Raw genomic sequence first — 16,952 nt, 5'->3', positions numbered from 1 at the left:
GTGTCATCGTCTTGAATGTTAGGTTTCTAGAACGCGCATTGCTTGCACAAATCAGCTTAGGGTTCTGTTGGTGAACCTCGCCTGATGGTGTAGGGTATTTCCTTCCTAATGCCAGGTGGAAGATGTACTTTCAGGAGCCCGGGGACATGGCTGGCTGTCTTCCTTGCCTTCCTGGTGGCTCAGCAGGCTCCGTTTTTTAACTGTAGACTCTAAAGGCAAACTGCTTAGCACTGTCTCTCTCACCTCTCACAGCCTTGGAGCCCTACACACCCCTCCCATCCCATCCTGCCACCTTCCAGTCCAAAAAGCCAGAGTGTCAGGGCTTTGAGAGCACAAGATTCAGTTTCCTTTTTTTTTTTTTTTTTTTTCTTCTGTAGGAGAAGAAGCCAGAAAATGAAACGGGAAACAGCAGAAGAGAAGGGGGTTGGGCGGCTGGGAAGGGAAGGGAAGGAAGGAGAGATTGCAGCCAAGTGCGACTGAAGATCTAGTCAAAGTTCTACCTCCTAAGGAAGGGTGTTTCAACAAACACTCTCACTTCTCACAAAAGGACCCCTGCCTTTTTTACAAGCAGATTCTGCAGGGATTCTTTATTGGACAGACAGAACCTCGAGCTTGCATGCCATTTTCCCCTGTGAATTCACGAAGCAAGGATGGTTTCTTTAAGGTCAGGGTGCTGCGAAGACTGTAAGAAAGTCAAGTCACAACCTCGGGCCCTAGTCACAAGTGTGCCTAGAGAGGCACTGACATTTCACTCACAGGACTGGCAACAAATGCTTTCGGGGGGCGGGGGGGGGAGGAAAAATGACTTTGGAAACTCCTGTTTTCTCTTTACCAGTCATTAAATTATACATTATCCACCTTACACGCAAACATCCAAGGGGCAGTTGACATCCCAGGGCCTGAGATGATAGACAGACACAGCTTCTGGCCCCCACCGAACTGATGAAGGCTAGTTTTTTTTGTTTTTTTTGTTTTTTTTTTTTGCTTGGAGAGATAGAGACCCATCTCTTTGTTCCCACCCACATTTGTGGCTGTTGCAGAAGATAAACCCCTCCCTCAGCCAGGGCTGTGGCCAGAGGTTAACCTAGACCCAAGCTACGTTTGAGAGGACAGATAACTGAAACCACACAAGGCTTTGGAATCCTGAGAAACGAGAAATCTACCAACGGAGAAGGATTTACTATCTGTTTCCTCTAAGGCGGGTGCAAAGTTGTTCTAACAGTTTCCGTTAGTTACAGGGGTACCAACTGGCCGCTCCTCCCCAACAGGCGGTTTTGTTCAATTAGCTTCCTTTTTTTTTTTTTTTTTTTTTTTCTTTTTCTTTTTTTTGGCGCCAGTTCCTGCGACAGAAACTGCTTGAGGGAGAATCCTCGGGGGTGTTCTCTGAGGTTTCCTTCCTCGTCCCATACAGTCATCTGAGGTGGGACAGAGGACTGTCGCAGGGCAGAGGTCCTTCATTGCCAGGAGGGGAAAGGCAGGGGGAATTCCCCTACTTTCTTCTCATCCAGTTGCAGGGTACCGCTGCTTGCCACAAAAACCCCAAGAAGGCTTTCTTTTGCCTATTCATATTGTCTATCGTGTGCCAGGTCCTGTGCTGAGCTGGGGTGGCGGAACACCGAGAGAACGCGTGGCTCTGGGGCAGCGCCCGGGTCCAGCCTCGGCTCACACCGGGAAGTCAGAGGCTGCTCACGGCAGGGGACTGGGGTGAGAGCCCCGACCCGGGAGCGCAGCGCCCGCGCACAAACTGCTGGCGAGTCAAGAGGCCTACTCCTCAGGTGTCACCACGCCGGGAAGGTGCGACTCACCGCCGCCGCCTCGGCCCCCGCCCTAGCTGGGGTCAACATGGCCGCCGAGGAGGGGGGCGGGGCGCTCCGAGTCCGGGCAGGAGCGGGGCGGGGCCGCCGTCGGCCGAGCCGGCGCGCAGGCGCGGCACGGACGGGACCCGGATGGAGGCGCTGAAGTTGGAGCTCCGCGGGGGTGGTCTGGACGCGCGGGCGCGGAGGATCCGGCGCCAGCTCTGCAACTCTGGAGTCCTCCGGGGAGGGAAGCTGTCAAACGCAGGCCGAGAGAAATTAGGCGGAGGCTGTAGAGAAGCGAGGAGCCCCGCCCCTCCGCCATAGCAGCCTCCGGCGCCGCCTCTTCCTTTGCAGCCTCCGGCCCTCGTCTGCTTCCGGCCCCGTTGCCTGGCCCGGCCCCGCGATTCCCCCGGGACGAAGCCCTGGGCCGTGGCTCCCTTGGGGTGAGGGTCACTGTCCCGTCCTGGGTAGGAACTGTGTCCGAAAAGAGCAGGCTGGAACGGGCTCCCAGTATGGCAGGGCTTAGCAGAAGGAGGCGGCTCGCTCCACGTTGCCTCTGGGTCATAACGCAGCACCCATTTGAGAGTATTAGCCTTCCGCAGAAAATCCAGGACTCCAGTTCAACAGATCTTTCCCAGTTAGGGCCCATCACCATAAGCTTCCAGCAACAACATGTGCTACAGTTGGAGAAAGTTCTGGGCTAAGCCTTGGATGTCCTGGCTGGACAAGGAATGCATACCCTTTGTTTATGGCAAAAAGCTCTCCTGACTGTGGACATAGGTTTTAGAAAGCAGTGCGTGAGGAGCTTTAAGTGGTGGGCGTGTCACTTGGCTCCAGTGAGCCTCAGTTTTCACATCCATAAAATGGCGATGGTAATTACACAGTCTTACTGGTGTCTAATGAGATCTCTGGAGCCTATTTCACGGGTAAATTAAAGAAAAATGAAACTGGTTGGTTCTAAGCATCCGGCCAGTTAAGAGTCTGATTTGGCAAGGGGCTTCTTTCAAAGGGGTGTTGGCAAAATAGCTAGAGAGATAATTGACTGTCTTGATTTTACTTTGTTTAACTTGAGTGTGGGTTGCATCTCCTGTGGCCACTGATGCCAGAGTTTGAAAGAGGGAAGGACTGAGAATCAAGATGCAGAGGTGGATTCAGTACTTTTCCTCTCTCTGCCTCCTTTGTGCGTGCGGATTGGAGGCCAGGGAAAAGAGAGGGAGGGAGGGAGAGATTGATTGAGTTTGAGTTGGGTGTCCATGTTTCTGTCATTTATTTGGGTTTAGTGAATCCAGTGTTGGAGATATCGTGGGTAGTCAGAAAATGCTGTTTCCTGCGGCTTAACTTTAAACTGAATTGTCCTAAATAAACCGACATGGAGTTGGGAGGTGAGGGGGCCTCCTTTTCTCCCGGTCTCCTGGTGATGAAGTAAGCAGCAGGCGCCCCCTCGTGCCGAGGATGGGGTACTACCGCTATTAACCAGTCTTGTTCCCTTGGCGGAGAATTTTTTCTTTTCTCCCATGCTTTCTGTGACTTTGTCATTTGCTTTTTTTTTTTTTAATTCTATTTTATGTGCATATGTTTATGTATATATGTGTGGAGCTACAGGTGCGCCTTGGCACACCTAAGTGAGGACAGAGAACAACTTTGTGGGAGTGTCTTCTCATCTTCAGCCTATGGGTCACTGTAGTGGCAAGTGCCTTTGCCCGCTGGGCCATCTTGCTTTCTAACCAGAAACACGATGGGAGAAATGCTTGGACCAGTGATCTTAGTTCTAGCGTCAGAAAACTTGACGATTCTCTATCCTGTCCTTGCTACTTCGTGCACTTGGGAGAACAGATGTCTGTTTACATGCTGGGTCCTGGGATATAATAGAGTTAGGAGACAAAGCCCCCGTCCTCATAAGGAACAGATAGGAAGATAAAGATGGCAGAGCATGAGGCAGTGAGAATATAGGGCTGTCTGGTGGGATCAGAAAATTCCAGAAAGCAAGTGTAGCCTAAAAGTTTAGAGGGTGTTAGCCACGTGAGAGAAGAAAGACGGGGCTCTTCCTCTCCTTGCTTAAACACAGTAAGAGCTGTGACTGCTATTAAATTGTGTTTTTAAAGAAATGCCTTGATGTGCATTCTGTGCCTCAGAATGGCACTGGGTTTTTGTATGAGTTTGCCGCCACTCCCGCGGAGATGGGAAATGGCTGTTTACCCCGTCCCGAGTGGTAGACTCTGTCTTCCCCGAGTTTGTTTTAGCAGTGGGAGCTGGCCGGAGTCCTGCTGAGCAGTGGTTTTCTTTTCCTTCTCCACTTAATTTAACAGACCAGCTGAACACACATCAGAGAGTGAAGCTGGCATGTGTAGTAATTACGGGCTTCTAGGATGGTTCTGTGCCCCACTTTGGGGACTCTGGTTTGGGAATTCGCTTATTATTCTGGGCAAAAGGGAAAATGGCACAGGTAAATAATAGCAGCCACGGCATTGACTTGTGCGGTACCTTTTAGTTCAGTCCATTTTACCATGATGACGAGTTGGTGAGATCGGAGGGGTAGAGAATAGTGTCCTGGTTTACACACACAGGACTGACTCTCAGAGGGACTAAGGGAGAACTTGCAAGTGACAAAATTGGGCTTTGAACCCGGGTCTTTGAGTCCTACATAAAAGCATTTCAACGGGCTTTTAAAAGTTCTGTGAGCTTAGCTTTCCAGCTTGTGCTTATCTGTGTGTTACTTACTGACTGGCCTAGAGTGCTTCAAGAGTGACACCCAGTGGTCCAGCTGCCTTCAGGATAGTCTTCCCACCGGGAAGCCAGGTGGCTCTGTTTGCCATGGCCATGTTGAAGTGGGTGATTCCCCTGGAGAAAATGTTATTGATTTGCTTTTGGCCTGTGTGTGACCTTTTCTCCCTTGGGTGTTAGAATTTAGAAGCCGGAGGAAGCTCAGTCCTGGTGGTGAGAGAGAGGATGGGACTCCTGGACCCATCCCAGAAAGAGGTGCTGAGATTCGCAGTAAACTGCCGCATCCTGACTCTAGTGCTACAGGTCAGTCTCTGATCCTTTCCCCTGAGCATGCACTTGCCATGTGACTGAGCTAGCAATGGAGAATAAGTGGTCCTCATCTCCCTACTTCCTGGTGTGCTTCAGCATGTGGGTGATCACATACAGGCTGAGACCTGGAACCTGAGAAGTGGGCAAGAGCCTTAAACTGTGTATCGATCATGTGTCTTACACGTGAAGCAGCAGGTTAAATGATTTGTCCAAAGCTAAAGACCCCTAGCTCCCTGCCCAAAGTAGAGATTTTCCTAACAGCCTTAGCTATCTGATGGTCTTGCCAACCGAGATACTTTTAAGGTGTGTGTGACCGTTCACAGTGTCACACAGGGCTCTTTTTTTCTTGGAGTTCAAGTTCTGTGCTACTTGAGTGGGAGAGAGGAGCCACTTTCAAGTTCTGAGACCATCTATGAATATCCACAGTCCTGAGTCCCTCTCCTTGCTGTCTCCAGCATTCAGTTCTCAGTCTTTTTGCCCTTTTACCAACCCCTCCCCCAGGCTGCCTTGATACATACTTTAATGAAAGTTGCACATATGTGAATTATTTGGTGCCTAGTGTACTGCTCTGTACTTGAAGTCCCAAGTATATGACTGTGAACAGAGGTCACCACCCTAGAGTTGCTGAGTTGACATAATGATGTGTGTCTATGTCACTCGTACCTGGGACTCCTTCCTTTGTAGAAACCTTTTCTGTCCCCCTCCGCCCCACTGCTAACCCGCTCTGAGCTTCTCGCTCTGAGCCTTTCCTCCCCTGCTCTATGCTCACTTCAGGTTCTGCTGACTTTGGGCATTAAAGAGTCTTCATCTTGGTGGCCTGTACTGTTACCTGTGATTGTCACCCCATCCCATTTCTTTTCACTGGAGTGGCCTGATGAGGAAACTGACAAGAAGAGAAAGAACCTTTAAGTGAGCTGTGCTCTTGTCGCTGGGCTGGGGAGCCTGACTCAGTGATGGCTGAGCCAGCACCAGCTGAGCTCCTGGCAGGAGCAGAGGAGCAAGTCAGCAGCTGGGAAGGGCAGCCAGGGCAGCTGGGCTCTCAGGCACTGTGAGCGTGGAAACACTCTATTTCCCCAAACCCCTGAAGTTCAGCCACCAAAATTATAGTAAGTACTTATTCCCCAAACTGTGCTAAATTGTGAACGAAAGGTCATGTTTTCCCTCAAGTAGCTGACAACCTAATGAGGCAGAAAGACATATAACAATAAATTGATTTCATTCTCTCTCCTTAGCCTTCCAGCTGTAATGCTAGTGTTATCAGATTATAGCCCTAGCTCCCCTCCGTTGTCGCTGGCATCTCTATCAGTGACAGTTACTCTCTGAAGGTTTTAACTCCCTGTTCACTGGCACCCTTTCTGGCACTGCGTCTGTTGATGTCTGCAGTTTCAACAGTAAGAAGATGATATGTTCTGTGTCTGATCCCTCACATCATCGTCTTGCCTCCTTGCAAGGCAGGCGTGTCTTCACTGCTCCCAAAGCGCAGCTCTGTAGCCAGCTCCTGCCAGGGAATCTGTTTCCTGCGCCTGTTTCTCTGACCACTCTCCTGTCTCTGACGCTCACTCCTATCCCCGCAGATGGGATTTTTTTCACTCCCTCTGGCTGTAATCTGTGGAACCTGCCATGTTCCTTCAGCCTTCAGCTTTCTCCATCGCAGAGCTGAGTGTGCTCCTATGCATATATACAGCTCTCTTGTCCTGCTACCCCTGGTTTACTCATGAGACAAAAGTCTAGTCTTGGTAAATACAGTGACCTGCCTCCTCCATGCCTACAGCTCCCATTTAAAAATGCAAGTATATTAACTAGCCTCTTGTAGAGAAAATATACAAGGTCAAGCGAGTCCTTAGCAGCACCCGGAAGTCCTGATGAGTTCCCGTAGCACACTCCCCTCCTGTCCTCTCAGGTTTTTGCACATCAGTTACCTGGGGGACTTTTTACAGACTGCAGTGCTGGAAGGAGACGTAGCTTAAGGTACGAGGCTCTGGATTTTATTTTCTAGCACAAAAAAATAAATATATAAAAATGTATTATCCATTTAAAATTCTAAAATGCAGTACTGGGAAGATGGCTCAGTAGATAGATAGCCACATGAGTTGGGTCTCTGTGGTCTGTAGTAGAGGGAGAAAACCCACCCCACAGGCTGTCCTGCTGTGTGACATGCATGGCACACACCCACACACAAAGCGAATAAAAACTTAGCTCTTTTTAAATCAAATGCCCAGGCTCTGTCCAACCTGATTTTAAATAACTAAGAGAAATAAAGACCTGTCAGCGTTGTGTAAACTCCTGGGTAGTTCTAGTACACAGCCCGGCTTTAAGCCAGCACTTATGTTCTGTGGTTTCATCTTTCCATGATTTCTTTCTTTTTTTTTTTTTTGTTTGTTTGTTTGTTTTTCAAGACAGGGTTTCTCTGTAGCCCTGCCTGTCCTGGAACTCACTTTGTAGACCAGGCTGGCCTCGAACTCAGAAATCTGCCTGCCTCTACCTCCCAAGTGCTGGGATTAAAGGCGTGCACCACCACTGCCCGGCTCCATGATTTCTTAAAAAGGTTTATTATATGTATGAGTATTTTTGCTTGTGTGCATGTTGCATACCACATGCATACAGTGCCAAAGGAGGGCAGCAAATTCTTTGGAACTAGAGTTCCAGACAGTTGTGAGCTGCCCTGTGGGTGCTAGGAACCAAGCCCAGGTCCTCTGTAAGAGCAGCAGGGCAAGGCCTCTTAACTGCCAGGCTCTCTCCAGGCTTGGGGAGCTGCTTCAAATCCATAACCACCTGCCCAGTGCTCTGCAGTGTGATTCACATTCCTAGTTAAAATCTCAGGAAAATCAAATTGCCATGTCCTTCCCCCTACCTCCATGTCCCCGTGGTTTACTACTGAAACGGGATGCGCCCTCTCTCGGCTTCCCTGCCCAGTGTTCTTCCCTGCCTTCTCCTTGCTCAGTGGTTTCTTTTCACTGGTGTATTCCAGTGATGTGCAAAGATTTATCTCAAACGACCTCCCACCCCAACCAGGCTTGGTGACACACACACCCATAGCCAGCAATGGGCATGCAGGGGCAAGGTCACTCCCCCATACATGAGACTGTCCTTTTTACTATATCAGTGGACCTACTACCACATTTCTCCTCACAGCAAAACTCAAAATCATCACATGCACGGTCTCCCCTTTTCTGTTACCTGGGCAGCTTCACTTACCCCCGTTCTGCTGAAATCACTCTTAGTTGCCGGTTACCTTTAAAGATGTTGTTGAAGCCTGTGGTCAGCCTCACTTCCTCTTACTGGGCCTGTCAGCAGCGTTCAACAGTTGTTCTAGCATGGCTTTCGCTTGGTTCTAAGACACTGGTTTCCTCTGGGCTTCCACCCCCCCACTCCTCACTCCCTCTTCCTGCTTGTGTGCCTGGAACTCACAGATAGATACTTGCCTGCCTCTGGCTCCTGAGTTCAGAGAGTCAAGGCTTATGCCAGCATGCCTGGCTTCCTGCTTTCTCTCCACGCTGGGTCCTTACTTCCTTTCCAGAAGAACTCCATCCTCATCCATGATGGGCTCTGTCCTCAGAGCTCTTCTCTGCCTTTACTTCCTCCCCAGGCAGGCTCCATCAGTCTCACTCCTGAGAGTACTGGTCTTGCTTCCATAGCCAATTGATATGAATCCTAATCTGGCTTCTAATGTAGACTCAGGCATCTCCTGGTTGACTTCTGCACTGATGTCAAACTGAGAGTTAATTAGTTAGCATTGGCACTCCTTCCTACACACATACACACACATACACACACACACACACATACACACATACACACATACATACACACACATACACACATACATACACACACACACACACACACACACACACACACACAGGCCAACAAGTCTGTTCTTCCTTTGTATTTTATTAAGTAGTAATTCTTTCCTTGCAGTCACTCACCAACACCCTGGTTCTTCACCCCACAGGCACTCTTCAACCTCATCATCCCAGATCACCACGCAGATGCCTTTTGCCCTCCCCGCCTCGCCCCCTCGGGCTCTGCGGATCAGCTTGTGGAAGGTCTTCTGGGTGGTCTGTCTCGATGGGATGCTGAACACTTCCTGTTTATCGCTGAGCACGGCTACCTTTATGAGCACAACTTTGCCTTCTTCCCTGGCTTTCCCTTGGCCCTGCTGATGGGGACTGAGCTGCTGAGACCCTTGCAGGGCCTCTTGAGCCAGCGCAGTTGCCTGCTGGTCTCAGTAGCACTTCTCAACTTGCTGTTCTCCGTGCTGGCTGCAGTGGCACTCCATGACTTGGGTTGTCTGGTTCTGCACTGTCCTCGGCAGGCCTTGTGTGCAGCGTTGCTCTTCTGCATCAGTCCTGCCAACGTTTTCCTGGCAGCCGGCTACTCAGAGGCTTTGTTTGCCTTCCTGACGTTCAGCGCCATGGGGCAGCTGGAGAGGGGCCGTGGCTGGGCTAGTGGGCTGCTCTTTGCTCTTGCTGCTGGGGTGCGCTCCAATGGGCTGGTGAGCCTTGGCTTCCTCCTGCACTCCCAGTGCAGAGGCTTTTGTTCCTCTCTGGCGGTGCTGAGCCCCTGGAAGCCCCTCGTGAAGCTGATGGCCTCTGTGTGCTTGTCAGTGCTCATAGTCAGCCTTCCCTTCGCCCTCTTTCAGTATCGTGCCTACATCCAGTTCTGCTCACCAGGCTCAGCCCCCTCCATCCCTGAGCCCTTGCTGCAGCTAGCTGCCGACAAAGGCTACCGGCTTGCAGGAGAAAATGCACCCCCATGGTGCTCCTGGGACCTTCCTCTAATATACAACTATATTCAGGATGTCTACTGGAATGTTGGTCTTCTGCGATACTATGAGCTCAAACAGGTGCCCAATTTCCTACTAGCTACACCAGTGACAGTACTGGTTGTGTGGGCAACCTGGACATATGTGACCACCCACCCTTGGCTCTGCCTTACACTTGGGCTGCAAAGAACCAAGGACAGGGAGAACCCGGAGAAGCCCCACCGTGGCTTCCTGAGTCCGAAGGTGTTTGTGTACCTGGTCCACGCTGCAGCACTGCTGGTCTTTGGAGGTCTGTGCATGCATGTCCAGGTGAGGTGGGCTTCTGCCTGGGGTGGCTGGTGTGGGTACAGGGAGATCCTGAAGGTCAGGGAGGACAGGTACCTTTCTCACTCAATGACCCATGCTTCATTTAGTCAACAGCTGTTAGAGCAGACAGATGTGATCAGGTACAACTGTAATCCCATGCTGGGCACACAGTGGTGGTGCACATAGTGAAACCATCTCACCGCCTGGCTTAAAATGGGTTTTAGAGAGTGAAAAACAAACCAACTTCCCATATAGGACGCTTGCAGGAGTGGAGGGATGGCTAAATTAATGAAGTGCTTATAGCACAAACAGACTTTGCATTCTCAACTTAACACCCACATACAAAGCCAGGTATGGTAGAAGACCACTGATGTGCTGGGCAGCCAATTTAGCAATATGTCCAGGTTCAGTGAAAAACTTGCCTCAAAAGATGGGTTCAGCCGGGCGTGGTGTCGCACGCCTTTAATCCCAGCACTTGGGAGGCAGAGGCAGGTGGATTTCTGAGTTCCAGGACAGCCTGGTCTACAAAGTGAGTTCCAGGACAGCCAGGGCTGCACAGAGAAACCCTGTCTCGAAAAACCAAAAAAAAAAAAAAAAAGATGGGTTCAATACCATCCTCGTACACATAGTTTGAGGTCACTACACTACATAAAATTCTGTCTCCACAACAAAAACTGGGGAAGGAGTGGGCATGACAAAGGCAAAGGTCTGAAGGCTACCAGAAAGAGGCCTTAGTCAGGGGAAATGGAGGGATGAAAGCGGCTCTTGTTTGCTTTTCACCAGGGACAAGGGACTGAGATGCAAAGTTACAAGCCAAAGCAGACCAGGCGTCCTGGTTCTCCCAGCATCCCTCAGTCCTTACCTGGCATACCTTGCCTTCCCCAGAGGCTCCTCCCTATATACAAATCCAGACCTTATGGTGTGTCTGTCTGTCTGTCTGTCCTCTCTTCCTCCACATTTCTCTGCACACACCCTTTCTCTCTTCCTCACTCCCTCCCCAGCCCCTCTTTTCCCATGGCAGCTTTCCTGGCCTTGGTCCTTGGGGCCAGTGGACTCACCTGAGTGCAGCTGCCCAATAAACCTGCCTTTAGTATAATCTGATCTGGCTTAAATTGGCTCATTTCACCTTGGGTGGAGAAATAAGCTCTCAGTTCTCTTGGGGAGCTCTCCCTGGTACACTGACTGCCCATATTGGCCTTTTATGGTGTCTTGAGCACAGGCAGTAGATATCTTGTCCAGGGTTTGGGGGTGGTGGTGACAGTACAGGATCAGAGGTTTGATTTTATGTCCAGTTTTGAAGTTCTTGGCTGTCTCCAAGGAAGTCTTGTTCTTACACTGACCGGTTCTGTCTATTTGTGCTGTTCTTTGAGCCATGTAGTTAGGGAGATAAAAGAATCGTAATCTGTATCTGCGACCGACGGGATCAGCTTTGAAGTGAGTGCCAGGCAGGCTCAGACTGTGCAAGCAGGTGAGAGAGAATGCTTGGAGACTTGGCTCCAAACTCTTGTGAGATGGGAAAGGTTGAACTAAGAGGAACCGAGTCCTGCTGCTTCTCCCTGCTCTCAGCCCTTCTGATAAGGAGCCTCCAGGTTCCTACTTCCAAAGCAGACTAAAATGTAGAGACTGTGGGTAAAATTAGACCTCAGAGAGACCTTTTAGTATTGGTTGGCCCGTTAGTGTGGTAATTCCACTGAGACTGGTTGTTGGGAACACGAGGTTTGTCTGGCATCGGCAGATTAATAACATTCTCGGTATTAGGCAGATCTGCAGCTTTTGCTGAACTTGCTTTCCCAGTGGGATGTTGTTCGTTGTCAGGCCATGATTGACCCAGCCACATCACTGATGCTCCAACCAACATGGCTTTTCTAGGTTCTCACGCGGTTTTTGGCCTCTTCCACTCCTATCATGTACTGGTTTCCAGCTCACCTGCTTCAGGATCAAGAACCGCTGCTGAGGTGTGTGGACACAGAGCCTGGGAAGCTTCCTCAGGAGAAGTCCCCACCAGGACAGAAGGCCCCCAGAAACTGTCTCATGAAACTCTTCTACGATTGGAAGAGATGCTCTCCAGTCACAAGATGCGTTCTGGTCTACTTCCTGACCTACTGGCTTCTGGGACTAATTCTCCATTGCAACTTCCTGCCTTGGACTTGACCTGGAGTGTCAAGGAATGAAAGCTCTAAGACGACACCCTGGCTGGGACAGCCCGCACACTCCGGAGAGCACTGTGCAGTAGGATCTCTGGGTCTCTCTGGGGGCCAGCTAAGAAGGGAAAATGGGAGCACAGGCGCCCCTTCTCATCCTGGGCGGGGCAGGTGTAGGGGAGTAACTTCAGTGCTCAGTGCAGGGGTCTCAGATCTCCCTAGTCCACAAGTACTAGGCAATCTTAAACCTACTACTGATCCACGTGTAAGTCTGTCTTCTTGTTTTTTGAGAGAAGGTTGGTTTCTCTACATTGCCCTGGTTGTCCTGGAACTCACTCTGTAGACCAAGTTTATGTAGACCAGGCTGGCCTTGAACTCAGAGATTCATCTGCCTCTGCCTCTTGAGTACTAGGCCCACCACTGAGTGTGAGCCACCCCTGCCTGGCCTGGTGGATAAATTTAAATGTTTGATCAAAGCACAGGCCAACAGCCTGCCCCACTCAGGATGGTGGAGTCAGTGCAGTGTAGTGACAGAAGGAAGAGGGGACAGACAGCCTGCTCTAAGTGAGAGGTTTCTGAAGGTGGTTGTTTTCTTTTTTTTTTTTTTTAAAGATGTATTATATTATATATGAGTACACTAGCTGTCTTCAGACACACCAGAAGAGGGCATCAGATCCCATTGCAGATGGTTGTGAGCCACCATGTGGCTGCTGGGAATTGAACTCAGGACCTCTGGAAGAGCAGCCAGTGCTCTTAACCACTGAGCCATCTCTCCAGCTCCCTGAAGTTTTCTTTATGATACTGGTGTGTGTGTGTCTGTGTCTATCCTACAGACTGTGAAAATCTAAATACTCCTTTTGCAATGAATTACCTTTTTCTGGAGGAGGGGTAGTCAGGGGAGCTAAGACAAGGTCCCTCTGTGTAACTCTGACTGTCCTAGAACTTGCTTGCTATGTAGATCTGGCTGGTTTTGAACTCAGAGATCCTCCTACCTCTGCCGAACTAGTTTCTATAAATTATAGAGGGTTGAGGCTAGAACTCCGTAGTAAAGCACACGAGGCCCTAATTTCAGTAATAAACACCACTTGGATCAGAGCACAGGGTCTGAATCTTGGCTCCCATTCCTCACTTTCCAGCTGTATGATCTAAAGCCACCTTCAGAGCTTTTGCCTTCTCTGAAATTAAGGAGGAGACTTCTTCCCTGGGGTGTGATTTAGGCCTTAAATCTTGAGGCTACCTTAAACAAAAGATAAATGGAGGCTCACAAGTGGTCTAATGGGAAAGTCCTCCTTTGATCAATTGGAAACAGCCTCCCCCCCACCTCTGGGAACAACTCGGAATAGAAGCTGTCGTGGAGAGTAATGACACCTGGTGGAAAAGGGTAACCCAGGGTGACTGGTTTTCCATTCTCAAAGATCACACTTGCATGAGTCAGAGGCACCTACCCCACAGCCTTGATGGGGGAACCTTGTAGCTAAGTCAGTCCAAGGTTGTCTACTGTAGCATCTGCCCTGCTTCCTGGCTCCCTGTGGTTACTAAGAGTAACCCTGCCCCTGAGGAAGGATGACTCCAGGATGCTGAGGCTTGAGGTGAGCTTGAGGGCAGCTACAGAATAAGACCCTGTATAAATGAAAGACAGTGTCCCTGCTGCGCAGCGTTTGTGCATTCTTGAGCCAGGTAACTTTGGCTCGGTGTCACCATCCTTACTCCCCATTGGGCCAAAAATTCCAATAAGCAGCATTCTTCAAAACAGATGGCAGTCAGCAGTGGCTTCTGGAAAGCTCGGAGTTGGAATTTGGACACACTCCCTCCGACCGTGACAGAAAGCTCAACTTGCCAGCTGAAGGGAAGCTCCTGGCCCAGGCCCAGCACCCTCTGTGGGAGCCTCCAGCCAGCCTGGCCAACGAGCATTCCCACCCAGCACCACAGCACTAGCACAGCCAAGCATTTGGTCCAGAGTCAAATGCTACTGAAAATGTACACACAGATTGGGGCAGCCCTCTGCCTTCTGCCAAGACACCAAGTGCCCTTCTTGGCAAAAGACAACACCTCTCCCCTAGTGTGTCCCTCCAGCTGGCAGACTGCAGCCTCTTCCCCAGCAGCTGCAAATCCTAGGACTCCCCCTCCCCCTCCAAAAAAAAAAAAGTGCGTGGGAGGAGCCGGGATCCTTTGGTCTCCCTCTCTGCTCCACTTTGCCTCCGTTTGGAGGGTAACCAGAAGTGATTGTTCCTCTCCTGGGAGAGGTGACTCACCCCCTACAGAGCAGCTTCAGTCTCCCCTGTTTTGTCCCTAGAGCCATCACTGAAGAAACCCTACACCTGGGCACCCCGGCTAGGTAAGCACACCTGGAGAAGGCCGGGCTTCTGGCCTGGGAGGCTCACGGCTCAGCTTGTAAGGAGCGGGCTGACTTTATGACCAGCAGCTGTCCCTTTACCGGCCTATTAACAGTCTTTAATAGTCTGAAGGAGGACCGTGAAGGGCCCAAGGCCGGAGCTTCCTGTTTCCCCGAGGTCTAAGAATGCCACAGCTGGGTGGGGCGGCCACGGTTTCAGAGAAAAGTCATTTCCTTCCAAGACCCTGCTAAAATACAAACCAGACACTCTGAGGACCCAGAAGTGGATGTCTTTTTGTTCTTTAATGGAGGTGGGAAAAGGGGAAGCTTTGGCGGGTCTCTAGTAGTCCCACTGGGGTGGGGCAGCGGAAGTCTGGGTCTAAAAATGTAAAGTGTGGAGGCTTAAGTTTTTAAAAGGATTCTTTTCACCAGTTGTTTATTAATGCCTGTTTTGGACTAAGGCAGGCCTAGCCACGCCTCCTGTCCTCAAGTGTTGCTGGCCAGTGCACCGGAGCATTCATTAGGGAAGTGGTAAATTCTTTAAAAAGCAACATTTTAGTGTGTGTGTGTGTGTGTGTGTGAGTGTGTGTGAACATGAACATCCTATAGCCCACGTGGAAGTCAGCATTGCCCTCTTGTTGAGTCTTAGTTCTTTATTATGCTGTCCTTAAAACTGGGCATGTCAGGCCTGAGGACAAGTCCCTTCCCCCACTGAGCCCTCTGAGTGCTGGCCCAGAAGTAGCAAATTCTGAGGCATAAAGGACATGTTTTGCTATCTTTCTACTTAAATTTTTTTTATAACGAGGATGAATTAAAGTTTTAATTTGAAGATGGTGTGGTGCACACGTGCAGTCCCTGCCCTTGTGAGATGGAGCAGGAAGATTGTGAAATCTAAGCCTACTGTGGTGCACACCTTCAATCCTAGGACTCGGGAGGCAGAGGTAGGGGGGATCTCTGTGAATTGGAGGCTATCCTGGTCTACAGAGTGATTTCCAGGACATCCAGGGCTACGTAGTGAGGCCATGTCTCAAAACAAAACAAAACAAAAAGAACTGGAAAGATGTCTCGGTGGTTAAGAGCCCCAAGTCCTGTTTTTGTAGGGGACCCAAGTACAAGACCCTATCACTGTAGCTCCAGCAGAGACAACACCAGGAAACCTTGACAACCTGCACTCCTGAGCACATTGCACATAGGAACACAAACACTCTTAAACTCCATGGCCTAGAGAAATAGCTCAGTGGTTAAAAGTGTTAGCATTCTGTCTAGGCTCCACCCCACAGTGACCTGGCAACAGCCAGGTGTGCCTGACTCACTATAAAAGGGGCTGCTCACCGCCTGGCCCCCCACTGTCTCTTGCTCCTGCCTTCTTGCTCCCTCTGTTCTCTAGCCCCTCCCCCCACATCCCTCCCCCCACCCCTCCCCCTCTCTCCCTGCCTTTCTCTGTCTCTCCTACCCTCTCTCTTTTTTTCCCCCTCAAAGATCTTATTTATTTTATGTATGTGAATACACTGTCGCTGTCTTCAGACACACCAGAAGAGGACGTAGGATCCTATTACAAATGGTTGTGAGCCACCATGTGGTTGCTGGGAATTGAACTCAGGACCTCTGGAAGAGCAGTCAGTGTTCTTAACCGCTGAGCCATCTCTCCAGCCCCCTCTACTACCCCCTTAACTCCCCTCCCCAGGCTCTGAATAAACTATTCTCTACTATACTGTGTGGCTGTTCCCTCAGGGGGAAGGGATGCCTCAGCATGGGCCAGCTGAGGTACCCCCTTCCCCCATACCTTAACCACACTTCCACCAATTCCCTCTTTATCTTTTTATAAACAACAAAAAGTGTTTACTGCTCTTCCAGTGGTCTATGTGGTTCCAAGCACCCTTGTTGGGCAGCTTAAGACCTCTGGTAACTCCAACCCCAGGGACTCTGACATTCTTTTTAGCTTCCTTGGGCTCCTGAACACACATGGCATACACTCACTCAGATACATATATACATAAGAATAAACACATCTTCAAAGAGTTGAAAGCAGCGAGTGAGTATATTATCTCCCCCCATGCCCTAGTTAGCATTGGCAGCACTGGGGGCAAACCTGTCAGGCCAGCTAGGTAGGCGCTGTGCTGTACTGGTGAGCTACATCCCCAGCCAGAGAGTGACTACAGCAGATGGGAAGAGAATCAGGGAAGAGCGCTCAGCTTGAAGGGAGCCAAGGAATTACTCTAAGATCTGGCTCCAGAGCCAACCCACTGTACACTAAAGCTGTGTGAGCTCACTGAACTCAGCCTGACTTCTCTCATCTGTCCCCGTGCCTACGGAGTTCTTATCCATAAACTCAGCCATCCCTTATGGGAAGGTAAATGTTACTTCTGGATATTTTGAGACATCTCATAATAGTTCTTATTGACCTTGAACTCTACATCCCCCAGACTGGCCCAGAACTGTCCATCCTCCAGGTTGAGATCATACATGCATGTACACCACCGTACACATCAGAGATCGTTGAATGGGGTAGGTTTTTAGTCTCAGAACTTGGAAGATAGAGGCAGGCATATTTCTGTTAAGTCTATGCCAGCCCGGTCTATCTA

The 16,952-nt window shown here is 50.1% G+C and overlaps 1 protein-coding gene across 5 annotated transcripts; it reads left to right on the top strand.

Annotated features, from left to right (window-relative positions):
• The first annotated feature begins 562 nt into the window (after positions 1 to 562).
• On the top strand, positions 563 to 15,199 carry Pigv (phosphatidylinositol glycan anchor biosynthesis, class V). Of its 5 annotated transcripts, XM_030253468.1 has the most exons (5): positions 563 to 2,239; positions 4,698 to 4,820; positions 5,601 to 5,932; positions 8,779 to 9,900; positions 11,767 to 15,199. In XM_030253468.1, the coding sequence occupies exons 4-5, from the start codon at positions 8,989 to 8,991 to the stop codon at positions 12,046 to 12,048; spliced, it is 1,194 nt and encodes a 397-aa protein (XP_030109328.1). In that variant the 5' UTR covers positions 563 to 2,239; positions 4,698 to 4,820; positions 5,601 to 5,932; positions 8,779 to 8,988; the 3' UTR covers positions 12,049 to 15,199. The 5 variants fall into 5 exon arrangements, with proteins under 5 accessions (XP_030109328.1, NP_001343395.1, NP_001139427.1 ...); NM_001356466.1 differs by lacking the exon at positions 5,601 to 5,932 and having other exon boundaries at positions 1,392 to 1,794; positions 11,767 to 13,133; NM_001145955.1 differs by lacking the exon at positions 5,601 to 5,932 and having other exon boundaries at positions 1,911 to 2,239; positions 9,625 to 9,900; positions 11,767 to 13,133.
• Positions 15,200 to 16,952: the final 1,753 nt, after the last annotated feature.

This window comes from Mus musculus, chromosome 4, assembly GCF_000001635.26.
Source record: "Mus musculus strain C57BL/6J chromosome 4, GRCm38.p6 C57BL/6J".
In the NCBI taxonomy this organism is placed as follows: domain Eukaryota; kingdom Metazoa; phylum Chordata; class Mammalia; order Rodentia; family Muridae; genus Mus; species Mus musculus.
The sequence above is the reverse complement of the archived record's forward strand: the minus strand, read 5'-3'. Positions and strand labels throughout refer to the sequence as shown.

Bases quoted from the DNA above. Each gene is read 5' to 3' on its own strand.
- Pigv (NM_001356466.1), top strand. From the start codon at position 4,743: ATGGGACTCCTGGACCCATCCCAGAAAGAGGTGCTGAGATTCGCAGTA. The intron at 4,821-8,778 runs GTCAGTCTCTGA...TTCACCCCACAG, and splicing joins TCCTGACTCTAGTGCTACAG to GCACTCTTCAACCTCATCAT. The intron at 9,901-11,766 runs GTGAGGTGGGCT...TGGCTTTTCTAG, and splicing joins GTCTGTGCATGCATGTCCAG to GTTCTCACGCGGTTTTTGGC.